This window comes from Hermetia illucens, chromosome 5 (assembly GCF_905115235.1).
Source record: "Hermetia illucens chromosome 5, iHerIll2.2.curated.20191125, whole genome shotgun sequence".
NCBI lineage: Eukaryota > Metazoa > Arthropoda > Insecta > Diptera > Stratiomyidae > Hermetia > Hermetia illucens.
In genome coordinates this window covers 103,889,892-103,905,906 of record NC_051853.1, presented here as the reverse complement: position 1 = coordinate 103,905,906, position 16,015 = coordinate 103,889,892, and the positions used below count along the sequence as shown (strand labels likewise).

Below are 16,015 nucleotides of genomic sequence, written 5' to 3'. Positions count from 1 at the left end.
TTGCCCAAAAATGGAATGATCGCCTCATGCAACACGGTCTCAGAATGAATTTAAATAAAACTGAATTTTTGATGACCGATCCACATGAAGCAGGCACAATCACTGTCAGCGGCAGTGATCTGCCCAGAAATGAGCCATTTAAATATATCGGGTCAACGCTATCAGCATTAACACAACCTGGATGAAGTGGCGTTCCACAACAGGTGTTCTTTGTGATTAACCTATCAACGAACGTTTCAAATCTAAAATCTATAGAAGTGTCGTTCGTCTTCTCGCCCTCTATGGTTCTGAGTGTTGGTCGACTATAAAACATAATGAACGGCGTCTTGCGGTAATGGAGACGAAGATGTTGCGTTGGACTATTGGCGTTATGGGGTTGCCCCGATTGTGGAAAAATTGTGAGAAAGGCGTCGTCGATGGTATGATCACGCAATTCGCGCTAACGAGAATTCACTTGCCAAGATTGGTATGAACATCGAAGTCGATGGTAAACGAACAAAAGGCAGGCCGAAACAACGGTGGTTTGATACGTTGGATGGGAATTTAAAAGCCTCGAGATTGCATTCAAATCAGGCATTTGATAGAGCGAAATGGCGAAACTGATCACGACGAGCCGACCCCGGCTGTGAACCGGACAAAGGCTGAAGAAAAAGAAGAACATGTGTAATTCCAAAGTCAATTTTAGTTCCTTCAATAAAGGGGAGGCAAGTACTAGTTTCCGTGTGGGATACGAACGGTAATAAAGGCAGGATACAGATCGCAAGCATAGTTGCGTTAGCCTATTTATGTAAATGAGAGTAAAGTATCCTTTCAATAAAGTGTTTATAATAAACTGAGCAAACATCGCAGATATTACTATAATTATTTATTAAACAAAAGTATCTATTGATCAAAGAGGACATAGTTCCAGCATGAGCCAACCAAAAATTTTTCTACTATTTGGTTACTTTCGAATTCTTTAACACGCTTTTGATTTATCTAAACATACTCATTGGGATTAGTCGTTAAAACTTTAATATTTTCACATAAAGAAAAATGGGAATATATACTTTGTTAGTAGATATGTCTCACGGTAATTCTCCCCGTTGTAGGTGTTTTATTTTTTGAGAAGTACAGTAAAGATAATCGCTAGATTCTATCCAACACATGCCAATCTTCTACCAAGAAACTCGTATTATTACAACTAGAAACAAGTTGGAAATAAGTGAAGGTGATTGATATTTCCCAGCTCCCGTAAAATTTCCATTCACTCCGACCTATATTACATGGGATAAAAGAAACGGAACAATCTACTCTCTAATAACTTCAGTAATTTGCCACTTTTTAGCAGGGTTAGATTTCCAATCAACACCAAATGACAGAAGAAGAATAGCGCGGTTTCAATCAGAAAGGCATTACAGTTACTTTCTTTGCGATTGGTATATCATTACATACTTATATGACCACATTATTTTCAAAATATTTCTTCTGCCAGGCAACTCTTATCTTATTTATTCGAATAAAAGATATAAATAACAAGTTAGCAACTAGATTCAATCTCAATTTCACACCAATCTATTTACGACCGGTTCGACTCCTATCAGTCAAAAAATTAGACAATAAATCGCTCAGCGGATTCTTTTCGCTGTGGCTCTAGTAACACTTAATTAATTAAATTGCTAGTTTTACTTTTCATGAAAAGAAGCATACCAGCTGACATTGTGCAACAATTTCATTTCATTCCCCTGTTTTGGTCTTTTCTATGAAAGAGTTCAATAATTTTAGATGCATACACATGTCTGCACACACAAAAATTGAGGAAAGTCCATTAGTGTGAAATCTACAATATTCACTGGAAATAATAGTAATTGGAGAAAATCGAACTGGAAGTCCATTCACTTTACTTTGGTCGTTCTATCCTCATAATGATTATTAAAATTCCTAATCAATGAAATCTTTGGTAAAACGCCGGAAAAAAGATACTTTTGGCATTAGGGTGAAAGCTTCGAGAAATGTCGATGAATCAGTCTAAGTAAGCAAATAGATGGATCGACGGATTAAATAGAAAGAAAGATAATTCACGTCATAATCATGAACGGTAGAGAAGATATGCCGAATTCTATCCGCAATCAGATTAAGTGCGAAAAAATCATTTGCAATATCGAGTCGAATCGCGCTCTTAACTCTGTGTGAATAGATTAAGGCCATCCGGCAAGGCGCAGGCAGTGTTCGCAGCTTACCAGGCAGGTTTTTGAAGATATTAATCAAATAAATACACATTTTTATTCGATATGAGTTTTCGAACGGTTGAAATTAGGGCGGATCATAGTACAATTTTTGGGATTTTGCGGCGATTTAGTTCGAATCTAACTTTCTAAATTTCAATAATTCTGATAATTTTATTTAAAAAATGTCCGCATAGCTGAGTGGTTAGAGTACAAGGCTGCCGCACGGAATACCGCGGTTCCAATCTCATTGGTAGCAGTGGAAGTCGGATATCAGTCGACTCAGTTGTGAATGAGTACCTGAATCAAATCAGGAAGTAATTTCGGGCGAGCGCAATGCTGACACATTGTCTTCTATAGGGTATTATAATCCTGTAGTGTACCGTTACGGTCTTGAATGAAGTGCTCTAATACCCTTCTAGGTCCTGATCCCATTGGATTGTTGCGCCCATCCGTTTGCCTGCAACAATAAGAACTAAATGGCCATTAGTGCAGTTTTTTCGATAACGCTCAAATTTCTATTTTCTTAAAAGACTTTGAAAACCAACGTTTTATACAACCGTGGTCCCTTGAGGAAATCAAAGAAAATATTTCATTCAAATAGTGGGAAGCGCTACCAATATAGTACGAAGTTATAACAACGAGAATGTACACATATGTACGTGTATATGTTTGTATACTTTCACGTTTTCGGGTACATGTTAGAATAGATTCCGCATTCCGTGTTTAGGTTAGTTCCAAAATGAATTCCAAGTATGGTGTGCATCATTTTATCCTGCTATTAGAAGAGCCATTGAAGAAAGAGGGAAGAAAGATATGTAGCCCATTTCAGGATTCGATTCGATCGTCAATTTGGTTGGACACTAATTTCTGCATTTGATTTCCTCAGGTTGGAATCCCGTCCCGTTTTTTTTCTCCATTGTTGTAGACTTTTCACATGTAACCTTAAATGTGATGATAGTGAAACTAAAGCTCAGTCTCATTGAAAACTAAAAATGGAGAAAAAAACACAGGACAAAAAATGGGACTGTGTGAATTCTCTATATTGCACAAATGAGTGAACAAGATACCATCTCGAACAATATTAACAAGCAGGGAGAAGTGTAAATCAGATAAACAAAATCAATAGGAGAGGCGAAGTGACGTAGGTGATTAAACGCTATATATGTATATATGTTTAATTCGGATGAAACCTGTCTATTTTTTAAATATCTTCCAAATCGAATCATCCGTTTTAAAAATGAAAAATGGTACGGTGACAAATACAGTAAGGGCGTCTAACATTACTGTTTATAGAAAACATTAAATCATTCCCTTAACATTATCGGATAAGTGAAAATGTCTAAATGGCTTCAACATTTTTTGTATCGATTCGGGCCGCCAGAAAAAGTCATTAAATTGCACGAGACATTTCTTCGTTTTGCCTATTACATAGTTTTCTTAATTTTATTATTCCATCCCGACTTCAGTACCAATAATCATTTACATAGGTTAACTACCTATTCCCTATTCCCCCCCCCCCCCCCCCCCCCCCATTCCACTTTGTATTTTTTATCACAAACTCCATCATCTTAACATGCCGGTGACGCTAGAAGTCCATACGATTATTGGCCTCGTGTTTTTCTGCCAATTCCTACTATATGATGAATTTTGCCTAACGACTCGATACAGACAATAGAGAACTAGCGCCTATGTACGTTTGTGAAACTGCAAAATGCGGCCAATTGCCTGTGCTGCAATCGAACGCATTGTTGTTACTGGGAGCGACAATATCAACAAGCAGGGTAAAGGCAGGGTGAAATAACTACTAATGTGTGTTAGCAACAGACTTCCGGTCCCGAGACTGGGATTACCGAGCTTTGACTTTTCAGCTTCAGATAAAGAGCTTGGTTTTCGGATAGTTGAATTAATAGTAATTCGCCTGGCCACAACCTCATCTGTAAGATACTCATTTAGTTCAGAAATTGATTGCATCTTCTCAAAGTCCAGAACTTCTTATTTATCGAAACTTCAAATATTTGTATTCAATTGGAAAAGTTCGTACCAGAGTGTGAGACAAACAGATAGATTTGAATGTAGCATTAAACGCTGCAGATTATTCAAACGCATGATTTCCTGATAATACGCATGGACACAAGTACTGCAGGTGACAAAAGTCACCCCTCAGAACAAATTAATTTCAATTGGCTTATTTACTGATTTCCCCCTTTTATAAGCCAAATAATTTGTTTTGTGGCGATTGCGAAGGATATGAGTGTGCTTCCATCCATTCCATCCACCAGATGTGAATGAAACCGAAATAGTTTTTCCCTGGTAATAAAACTTAAATAAATTATTATAGGATGTAATAAATTTACAAGAGAAGACACAGATGAAGCGTTTTGCAAATATTGGGGTCACACGAAAAATATAACAAAATAAAAATATTTGACTGAGAAATATTTGTAAAAAGACCAATAAATTACCCATGTAAACACAAAACAATGTTAGCCAACAAATTTGTCTTCAAATCTTTTAGAAAATTAAATCAGTTCTTAAAGTTTGTAACCCACTTTGAGCCATTTCTATTCTGAAGTAAAAAGGAAAATAGAGTCGATAGGTTCACCTAAGTGATCTTTCGAGTTGAGGATTCCTAACCCCTCTGAACTACTCATGAAATTCATGTAACGTAAATCAAGGGTATCTTTATTCATAATGACCAGATGGCACCAAGGTAGTTTTTGGAGTTCAAAACCCGCGCCTCACTAAGATTCGAGGTAGAAAAAGCATTGATTAAGAATGTGATCCCTCCCGATCGCGGCATTCGGATCAGGTGTTTTACACTTCCACGTGCACTCTCGATTAAGTTCTGCACAGTAGCTCCTTCCACTTATCCGAAAAACCGGGTAATCTAACATCTTTCCCCAAGAGCGGAAGGAAGGTATGATTTCGAAAAAAGGTCACCCAGCTTAAGTGCGAAAAAGGGGAGCTATTTAGGTGTTTTTCCTAACGTAAAAATAATAATCGTAAAATGCAACAAACAACACCTCGAAAGTTTGATCGAGAAAGAGCAGCAGCATACTACATGGTGTAGTATGCGGATTTTAGATCTCCACTCCACGCATTCTTCTTCGATTTCGAAAAAATTTCAACCACGTCAACAGGGAGCGAATACATTCAAAAAGTTAACTGACGGTTTTGTCCAGGGAAGAGGCAACTCATCAGATGCTGCCTCACCTCTGCTCTGGGAGCAGTGTGACCGAAAGTGGCGACAAGTAGTAATCGCTCCATTTATATATATGATATATAATCGCAAATACGACATGAGTGTGATATTGAAGTGAAAGCCGTCGTATGTTCAGTCCTAAACAGACAGCCCTGGAGGAAGCCGGCAGTCAACTTTTCAAGAACTAACCAGAAGAAGAGAGGTCCGTGGACCACAAGAGAGGAAATAAATTACTTCCCAAATGGTCTGGTCCGCCAGCAAGTAGGTACCGACTCAACACTCCATGCACCCTCAAAAAAAAAAAAATACTACATTCATTTCTGCACAATTCGATAAAAATTGCTTGGAATTAACACAACTGCAAGTTTTTGCTTTAATTTTTAGTATAATAAATCGAGTTATTTTGCGCTAGCGAGGTGGAGACAATACTAAAGTATATTCAGATCCAAGTCTGTTTTTACTAAATACAAAAAATAGAAAACATAAAACAATTGAAAAAATAAGTTGAATGCGAACATTTTTGTAAGGAGGTGGAAAAGCGAGCAGCATTATTCAAAAGTCGATAATTTTTCAGAAAGTTGGTCATTCCCAAAAGTTGAATTTTTCCCATAAAAGAGAATATTCCACAACAACCATTGTATATATCGATTTGAATACCATTCACAGATAGGCAAAGTTCAGACATGGTTTTATTTATTTTGAGATCATAACTTGCTTTATATCGTGCTGCATACATGGGATACTAACATTAAACTCCGCCAATCGGAACAAAACTAAAGGGACGTTGACTGACGTAAGGCGTTCACGGATATTTGCTGAGTTTCGTCGAGAATTACCTTTCAGAGAGGACTCTCTGGCGAAGAATGAATGAGGGCCCCAAATAGTACATCGTCATCGCGGGGACACCACAAGGCTCGCTTCTGGGCCTCCAGCTGTGGGGTGTTATATAGAATTGAGTGCTCGTTTTTCCCATCCCAGAATAGGCTACGATTGTCGGTTTTTACGGATGACCTAGCTGTAGTTAGCCCAGCAATGCACCCAGAGGATGTAGAGGTTTGCGTAACAGAGGCAGTGAGAGTGGTAAAGTCCTAGCTAGAAATAGTTGAGCTAACTTTTGTGGGACGAAAAATGGAAACGTTTTTAATAACAAATTATAGAAGAAGTTAAAGTGAAAGTCGGTGGGCATACGGGCGTCTCAAAGCTGGATATCAAATATGATGAGTGAGGCAAAATTGAGCTTTAAAAAACACCTATATTGTTCATTCAAAAGGCAGATAGTTCCATGGCGGCACTTGCCAATATGTTGCCTAATATTGTCGGGCCGGAACACTATCGGAGGTTGTTTACAGCCAAAATGGTGTAATCCATTTTGCTTTACGTGTCCACTGTATGGGCGGAGGCGCTGGTAAACTAAAGGCGGAAGCAGATGAATCACTTTGCAGCTGATGACTCTGAGGAATTTTATGACCACATTAGATGAGAAAGTACTGGTAGTGTATGTAGTAGTGATCTATTTCTCACCTTTAGTGCAATTTATAATTGCCTTTTTTTTAACTACCCATCAGACATCAGTAGCAACCCACCTGAGAATGTCCATGAACGTTGAGGCGCCAATGAAAGTGTTTTTCTCTCCCGAAAATCAGGATCTGATTAACCACAGAATCGAGTGCTGGATCAAGGTAAAATCTCAGAACAATTTGACTTCCAAAGTGGAGTCCCCCAGCGTTGCATCTTGTTACCGCTATTATTTCTTCACGTTATCGGGGACGCGGCATACTTCAACAGACCATGACATCTTTCCTCAAACACTTCGACTACGCTACATCTGTTTGCTCGGTCAATTAGTTACAGATCTGGACAAAATCTTTCTGGATTTGGAAAGAGAAGCGAATAAAGTCGGGCTGAAGATAGTCAACTACAAAACCAAGGTTGTCAGTCTAACGGGTCATTGCATTCTTTCAATCAGTAATAACGGGCACAGCATCGAAGGCGTTGATCAATTTGTAGATTTATGAAGCGTCGAAGCATCGAACTGGATATTGCTCGACGCATTAACACCACTTAATCCGCTTTCGCTGGCTTGTTTAAAATCTGTCTGTCTGTGTCAAGCCTTCGTCAACACTTCTCTGCGACGTGCCATCGGGCTGTGCTGGCCAGAAATAATTTCAAACAAAGAACTTTAAAGCCACATAAGCCAATTATTCGTAGCGGAATTGATTGAATGAAGAAAAAAGTGGCAATGGATAGGTCATACATTAAAGGGGGGTAACAATTCCTTTGTTGGCTACGATATCCGCTCTGACGAGTAGGACGCCCCAGGAGCACTCGACGTGAAACATTAGAGGAATAAGGTTCTCGGGAACTCCTGGAAGCAATTGGAGCGGACTATGTTCGACGACGGGTAAGTGTGGCTGACCAGCTATGCTGCATCAAGAGGTTGATGACAACTATATGATATGTTTGCGATTATAACAGCAGCAACCAGAATATCGGACTTTACAACAGCCACGTGACTGGTTTGATAAAAAATCCACCAATGCAAAAGATAAGAAACAAGTCAGAGTTACCTCGGAAGCCGGGCGAGCAACCTTCTCTGAACGTTTTTCTTTTCGCAGATAGTTATAAATTTAAAATATACCTTGATATATTGCAAAATTTTCAGATATATGTACATATTAAAGGCATAAATAGTAAGCTTGCTACGAAAGCGGCGTAACTGAGGAAAGTTACTTTTAGAGAAATCGCAAGAGATTGTTTGCTCCTTAAGAAGTGAATTATCTCTTCTTTCGAAGCCGGACTTTTGCTTTTCATTCCTTAGAATGAAGAGTACACACTCCTCCACATATTTGAGCCTGCTCATAATGTAAATATTATACTAAGGTTTTTACAGTTACGACTGTTCCTACGTTTTTTAAAGATAATTTGCAAATATCATTTTGAACTAACCGAAGTGTTGTAAGTGTGATCTAGCGACAACTATTCACACTGCAGTTCAGGCGGCCACATACTAATGGCAGAGTGACTTGCTTATCAGATTATTGTCAGCCATTAGTAGATGGCGTTCTCAAAACCATTGGTATACAATGAATTTGTGGCGCGGCAGGATTCGCAGCATTCGAAATTTATTTCGAATGTTGCGAGTGCGAGCGAATAGATGGCGCGGATCTATCCACTTTGCGTAGCACGCCACGGGAGTGGAAGATCGCAGAAAAGTGTGCCATGAGTTGTTGTCTAAAACGTAGTAGACAGACACAAAAAATTAATCTAATGCAGTAATTTTGTTTTTGATAAATGTCTCTAATTTGTAATATTAAGTTCGAATATATGAATAAATACTGAAGTCTTTTGAATTAAAAATAGGAAAACGGAAGTTGAGTCCGCCGACTAAGATTAGGTCAAATAACATGTATAACTAATTTAATAATAAATGTTAACTTAAATATTATAATAAATATAAGTAATGTTAAATACTTAAAATTCACGTGGAATATAAAATTTTGACTTTCTAGAACTTTGTTAGTAATAGTTGAACTGAACTTCCTACCATAAACTTAAGGGGAGTTTCGTAATGCGATTTATTTTCAGGCCTAGATTTCGTAGAGATGCATTGCTGTGTGCTGATTTTTCGGTTGGATAGGTTCTGAAAACACTTTGGCACTTTGTGACTTTTTCGGCACACATTTCTAATCCTCATACTCCTGTGTTTCTCTCAATATAAGGAAGAAAATTATTTTCGAAAAGTACTAACTGAGCATTTGACATACTACACGACTATATTCTGTGACAAAAATTGCGGTGATCCCTTTTCGCAGATATGGAGAGCCCCCTTAAACCCAACACGTATTACGCATGAGCGGTTCACAGACCACATATCTCAACGGATCCCGTAACGATAGCTCCAGCAGTTTCAGATTAAATCTCGTGCGACGGACGGATTTTAGTAAGGTTTTGTTTCACACAAAACTTTAAAAAGTAGCTCAGAAACAATACAGTGAAAGATCAACTAAAGCCAAAATGACCAATGTAATCAGTGTCGGAAATACGGTAAGAAAAATGTTGGATTGCTCCAAATTTGGCAGTGCTCACCGCACCTTATTACTTACATGAAGCTGATGATCTCCTCCTCATATTCCTTTTTTTATGTTGCTTGAAGCGTTTTCCCCCATTTTAGAAGTTGAAGGATCTTTTCTATACCTCAGTTACTTCTTCAGTAATATCTTTGGTTTTCCATTTGCAGTCATAGACAATCTGCACTGAGAGCGTTGAACAACCCTTTGATCCACTAAAAAGTTGTTCAGCGATATACAAAGGGTTTGCATTTTATTTTAGGGTTCAATACGGATTAATTCCTCTGGAACCTAGTTGTTGTGGCATAAAGGGAAATGAAATCTTGAATGCGTTAACAGAAGAGGGTTCAATTTCTCCCTATCAAACATTAGGAACAAAGTTTACACTGTTGAAAAGCATGAAGATTTGTGAGAGTATTGTGAACACTCTGACCCGCCATACATCACTACCTGGGCATATGTTCAGAATAGGAAGATGATATACAACTAGCAAGCATCTAGAAAGTGATCCCCTCACAAGTGTTCCTCAAAGCCTTTGCAGTTTCTGGGGAGCTACTTTCTATTTTCTCGTTCGGAAATCGTCGGAATAAAACATGCTTCGTAAGGACTAAAATGAGGAAAAAATAGTTAAGATACTCAAGGAGGGTACTAGTCTTGAGGGTAGTATTTGGAGAGGTATTTTTGTGTATCGCAGAACGCATCTAAAGCCTAATTGATAAAAAGCAAGCTGGTTTCCATTCTAGATTCTTCTGCAATTTTCAGACCACAGTGTATATTGTGCTGTTTAGCTTCTAGTTTTACCTGCTCTATATCGTTTTCAAGGAAGGGCATTCTAGAGAAGCTGCTAGCTATTACCAGAGTAATATATGATGGGGCTTAATGTCATGTGTTACTTAGGGATAAAAGCTCGTAAGAATTTAAAGTCGGAAACAGAATGCGCCAGGGTTGATTCTGTCATCGTTACTTTCTGTTCTTGTTATCGGTGACACTCTCCATGCTATCTTCACTAAAATACGTGGAGGATAAAACGGAGGTCCTCAGTCTAACAGACCATTACTTGCTTCCTATTATATTTACATTTCAGAGCAGAATACAATAGACAATTTGTATATTTCTCTGTACTACGATATGAGAGAAACACATGGACAACAACTGCTAGAAAGTTCCAAACTCTAGTAAATACCTGTCTCCTATGTATCAACGGAGTATCCTGGCCCGGTAGAACCTTGAACGAGAATCTTAACTGGCGTATGGATCAAATCTCCATACGCGTGTTGATGAGAAGGCACAATGGTAGCGGATAGGCCATATGTTAAGCCAAGGCGCGAATTACAATACGGGTTGCAATGTAAACCAAGAATCAGAAAATGGTGAACAAATGGCTCGCCTTACGCCATATGGCACAGATAGTTAAAAGGAGAGTAGACTTCCCGAATAGCTTTAGAGGGAGCTGAAACACAACCATAAACGTCGGTGCAAAGATGTCATTGATGAGGGGGGACTTTGGCAACCAAAGGCTTATGGAAGATACATTTCGAAACACTTTCCACGCAAGCGTTACTCAAGAAAATAATGACATTCAACTATCAACAATTCTAGAATTGCAGGTTGCCAACTAAATATGAACTAAAAAAATTTAAAATTTCGTAATAAGGAAATTTAGCAATTAAGAATAGGTAAATGTTTAAGTGCTGCAGTACAATATTAATCATATATGAGCTCTATTAGGTGTAACCAAATGACTTTTCACAACGAATACTGTCCAGCGAAAATTATGTTTGAAAGAATCAGAAAATGAAATGCAACTGACAAAACTGTTACAAGTAAAAAATAAAAAAAAAGGGAAACTAAAACTTTAAACAGGCTAAAGGATTAATATAAAAATTCGAAGTGAGGAAAGGGGGGAATATCAATAAAACGGATAAATTAGATAGTTTGCATAGTTTTTTAAGAAGTATGCCACAATCAAATAGCGATTCCGCAAGGTGTTTTACCTCATTTCATTCGCAATTGGCCGGCACTTTAGGCACGGCACCACGCCAATCTCACTATAATATTCCGAATCGCTTCCCAGCTGCTCCTCGGCTTTACTGAGCATTGTGACTGCTTTGCGATAATCCTTCTTGTGTGATCGACTTGCCACTTGTGTCACTCTTTGACTAAAGTAACCCGCGTGCTTTTCCACTTGTTGAGTGAACACTTTCTCATAATTCAACATCTCATCCGTGACAACAACACTATCACCTACACTCTCTGCCGTTAGCAAACGCTTTTCAAACACTCGCGGCTGATGGAAAGTGGTTTTCAGGACTTCCATTCTTCGATGGCGCAATTCAATGGAAAACACTAAACGTATTCGAATTAGGCGTTTCACGCAACGTTCATAACGCAAGTACCGTTTCAATTGTCGCTTATTTTTCCGCACCTCTAGTTTTTGCAATTTTCGAAGGTTTTTGAGGTCCGAATGGGACTGAAGCCGGGGATCCCATGCCGGCTCCTGTGCCAAATTTAATTGACTCCGCGTTCTTCGCCAGGGAACCAAGTCGAAATGCGCGAACTTCTTTTCACCTCGAGGCCACGGATGGAAATTTGTTTCTGCATTCGCGTAACGTAAAATCCAATCTGAAGACTCCAGGGGAAACTGTGGCAGTGAAGAATCCAAAAGTCGTGGATTAAACTTAACGGAACTGTTTCGTACACTTAATGGTGGCTTGAGCTTGGCCGAAGTGAAAGATGGTTCCCCCGTGGCGTTGAGCAAAGACATTGTGAACGCAGACGCAGCGGTCGGATCATATCCAAAATCATGAAGTAATTCACACTCATTGTAAGCGTCAGCACTCAATCCGTTACAGCAGCTATCTAATAAGGTTTGTACAATGTCCAGAAAGAGCATGCTTCCCAGCGACCAACATGCTACTGGAGGCCACTTAATCGTTTAAGGTTCAGTGACGACGCGAAGTCTGGTGCAAGATAACACACCGCGAACTGAAATTTCCAACTTTTCAATTAGAACCTAGCGGTCTACTTTTGACCGCTCAGTAGTAGCCGACTGACCAAGCGCGTTTGACTGGCGACTTCTATCTTCAGATGGAATTGAAGTCGAATGTCGCTGTGACCATAGTTCTAGCCACCATGGAGCACCCAGTCACAGAGGGTTAGCCTAACGTCATTATAGTGCTGTTGAGTCAGGTTGAGCAAGAACAGAACAGGTGAACATGATGTGCACTTCACAGCTAGCAAACTGGCTAATGACGCTTTCCTATTGATGCTATGTTAACGTGGGGCTCAAAGAATGAAATGTGCTCCCAATTGTTTAGCCTTTATCATCATGGTGGCTACATGTTCCTACAAAGTATCTACCTTTTCGGTAGCAGCGGGAAATGAATTATTCAAGTTCAGCGTGTGAGTCTGATCTGCGAGCGAACGAATGTTTGATGCGTAAATTTGAGTCTGCAGATAAAAGTGAAAATGTAGAGAGCTAGATTGGCGATGACGCATAGAATTTATCAAAGTTGCCCTATTTTCCATTCAACATTTTTTCTCCTTTTCGTTTTACTGCTTGTTTTTATTTCTTTCATCTCATTTGAATTACTGATTCGCGATTTATAATGGTAAACACACTGATCTTAATTTTGGTATATTCTTACAAAGTGTTGAAGGAATCGTCTCTTAATTGGCGTTAATTGATAAAAAAATATTAAAAAAAAAAGAATGAAAAAACGGAAAAAGCACTGTTTTCGCCGGTATATTTATGATCCTTTAGATACTTGCAAAACCACTTTGTAAATGGTTGAACATCCAGGCAGCTACTGTTTAAATAGTATAATATTTATATATATTATATATTAATAACATTTTTCCCAGAATTATGGAGTTTTAACCCAAATTTTCTTGCAAGCTTACTTTCAACTATAGCAAGCATGAAAGGTTTTGTGTATTTCTTATTTAAGAATGTTAGAGTGCAGAGCTGGTACATTTGCACGTAGTTCATAATGTACATATATGCGTTTAGCATGCCAGGCCCCTCAACTCAGTGTGATGTTGTATTCGGTATTTTAGATTGCAATAAATTTATATAAGAGGCAATTGGGGCGGCTATAACTTTTCGTAGTATCATGCTTTATATCATAGCCTATGTTACTGTAAAATGTTATGATTCCAGGATTAATTTCAAGGTAGTTTGCACACAATTCTCCATAAGTGTAGCAATATATAATTATTTACTCTATTAAAGGAGATATCGTGTGGGGGCAGCTTCATGATTTGTTTCAGATTTTTGGGTTAGGTAGTTTCTGGAGAAAGCCATCGTGGAACAAGGCGCTCCTTTCCAGCCCCCGTACCCAATCCCCGCCTCCGCTCTTCCAACTACTGCCAGCTTCGGAGAATAATAATCGAGCCCTTCATATCTTATCCCACATGCCTATATTTCGTGGAAAAAAGTTACACCTCCATTTTGTACTGAATGCGTGGGCGTTCACAAATTTTCCACCAAATATCGTGTCAATTCACATAACTGTTTGTTTGAAAAGTGCATGACAACCAGAGGGACAGACAGGCAAGTCTTAGGTCTTTATCAGGCCCATTGTACTATATCCAGAGATTGTCAATACAACGGCCTCTCGCCTCAGCGTTCACATCATCATCATCATCAACGGCGCAACAACCGGTATCCGGTCTAGGCCTGCCTTAATAAGGAACCCAAGACATCCCCACGCCATCGCTCCATCTTAGGCAGGGTCTGCCTCGTCTTCTTTTTCTACCATAGATATTGCCCTTATAAACTTTCCGGGTGGGATCATCCTCATCCATACGGATTAAGTGACCCGCCCACCGTAACCTATTGAGCCGGATTTTATCCACAACCGGACGGTCATGGTATCGCTCATAGATTTCGTCATTGTGTAGGCTACGGAATCGTCCATCCTCATGTAGGACGCCAAAAATTCTTCGGAGGATTCTTCTCTCGAACGCGGCCAAGAGTTCGCAATTTTTCTTGCTAAGAACCCAAGTTTCCGAGGAATACATGAGGACTGGCAAGATCAAAGTCTTGTACAGTAAGAGCTTTGACCCTGTGGTGAGACGTTTCGAGCGGAACAGTCTTTGTAAGCTGAAATAGGCTCTGTTGGCTGACAACAACCGTGCGCGGATTTCATCATTGTAGTTGTTATCGGTTGTGATTTTCGACCCTAGATAGGAGAAATTGTCAACGGTCTCAAAGTTGTATTCTCCTAACCTTATTCTTGTTCGTGTTAGTGTTTGACCAGTGCGGTTTGATGTTGTTGGTTGATTCGTCTTCGGTGGTGACGTTGCCACCATATATTTTGTCTTGCCTTCATTGATGTGCAGCCCAAGATCTCGCGCCGCCTGCTCGATCTGGGTGAAGGCAGTTTGTACATCTCGGGTGGTTCTTCCCATGATGTCGATATCGTCAGCATAGGCCAGTAGTTTGGTGGACTTGAAGAGGATCGTACCTCTTGCATTTACCTCGGCATCACGGATCACTTTCTCGAGGGCCAGGTTAAAGAGGACGCATGATAGGGCATCCCCTTGTCGTAGACCGTTGTTGATGTCGAATGGTCTTGAGAGTGATCCTGCTGCTTTTATCTGGCCTCGCACATTGGTCAGGGTCAGCCTAGTCAATCTTACTAATTTCGTCGGGATACCGAATTCTCTCATGGCCGTGTACAGTTTTACCCTGGCTATGCTATCATAGGCGGCTTTAAAGTCGATGGACAGATGGTGTAACTGTTGTCCATATTCCAACAGTTTTTCCATCGCTTGCCGCAGAGAGAAAATCTGATCTGTTGCTGATTTGCCTGGAGTGAAGCCTCTTTGGTATGGGCCAATGATGTTCTGGGCGTATGGGGCTATCTGGCCTAGCAAGATAGTGGAGAATATCTTATAGATGGTACTCAGCAACGTTATACCTCTATAATTGCTGCACTGTGTGATATCTCCCTTTTTATGTATGAGACAGATAATGCCTCGTGGCCAATCGTCAGGCATTGATTCGCTGTCCCATACCTTGAGCACAAGTTGATGAACCACTTGGTGTAATTGGTCGCCACCATATTTAACCAATTCGGCTGTAATTCCATCGGCTCCTGGCGACTTATGATTTTTTAGCCCATGAATCGCACGGACTGTTTCTCCTAAACTTGGTGGTGGCAGTATTTGTCCGTCGTCTTCAGTTGGCGGGACCTCCAACTCGCCGATGTTCTGGTTGTTCAGTAGCTCATCAAAGTACTCAACCCATCGCTCTAATATGCCCATTCTGTCGGAAATCAGATTTCCCGCTTTGTCACGGCAGGATGAGCATCGAGGTGTATAAGGCTTCATCCTGCTGACTTGTTGGTAAAACTTCCGCGCCTGGTACGGTTGCTCCCTGTACTTTTCTAGTTCACAGACTTGTTGGTTCTCCCAGGCTTCCTTTTTCCGTCTGTGAAGTCGCTTCTCCGTTCGACAGAGTTCGTGATAAGTCTCTGCGCGTGCCCGCGTTCTTTGAGAATGCAACATTACTCGGTATGCGGCATTCTTCC

At 39.9% G+C, this 16,015-nt stretch overlaps 1 protein-coding gene across 2 annotated transcripts in view; it reads right to left on the bottom strand.

Moving 5' to 3' along the window:
* The window catches only part of LOC119657105 (espin), a 198,603-nt gene extending 185,946 nt beyond the window's left edge, over positions 1-12,657 (bottom strand). Inside the window, exon 1 of one of the 2 annotated variants that reach the window (XM_038063863.1) lies at positions 11,471-12,657. In XM_038063863.1, coding sequence (XP_037919791.1) covers positions 11,471-12,369 — 899 coding nt within the window. In that variant the 5' untranslated portion in view covers positions 12,370-12,657. The remainder of the gene's footprint in view (positions 1-11,470) is intronic. The other variant, XM_038063862.1, reaches the window with a different exon arrangement.
* Positions 12,658-16,015: the final 3,358 nt, after the last annotated feature.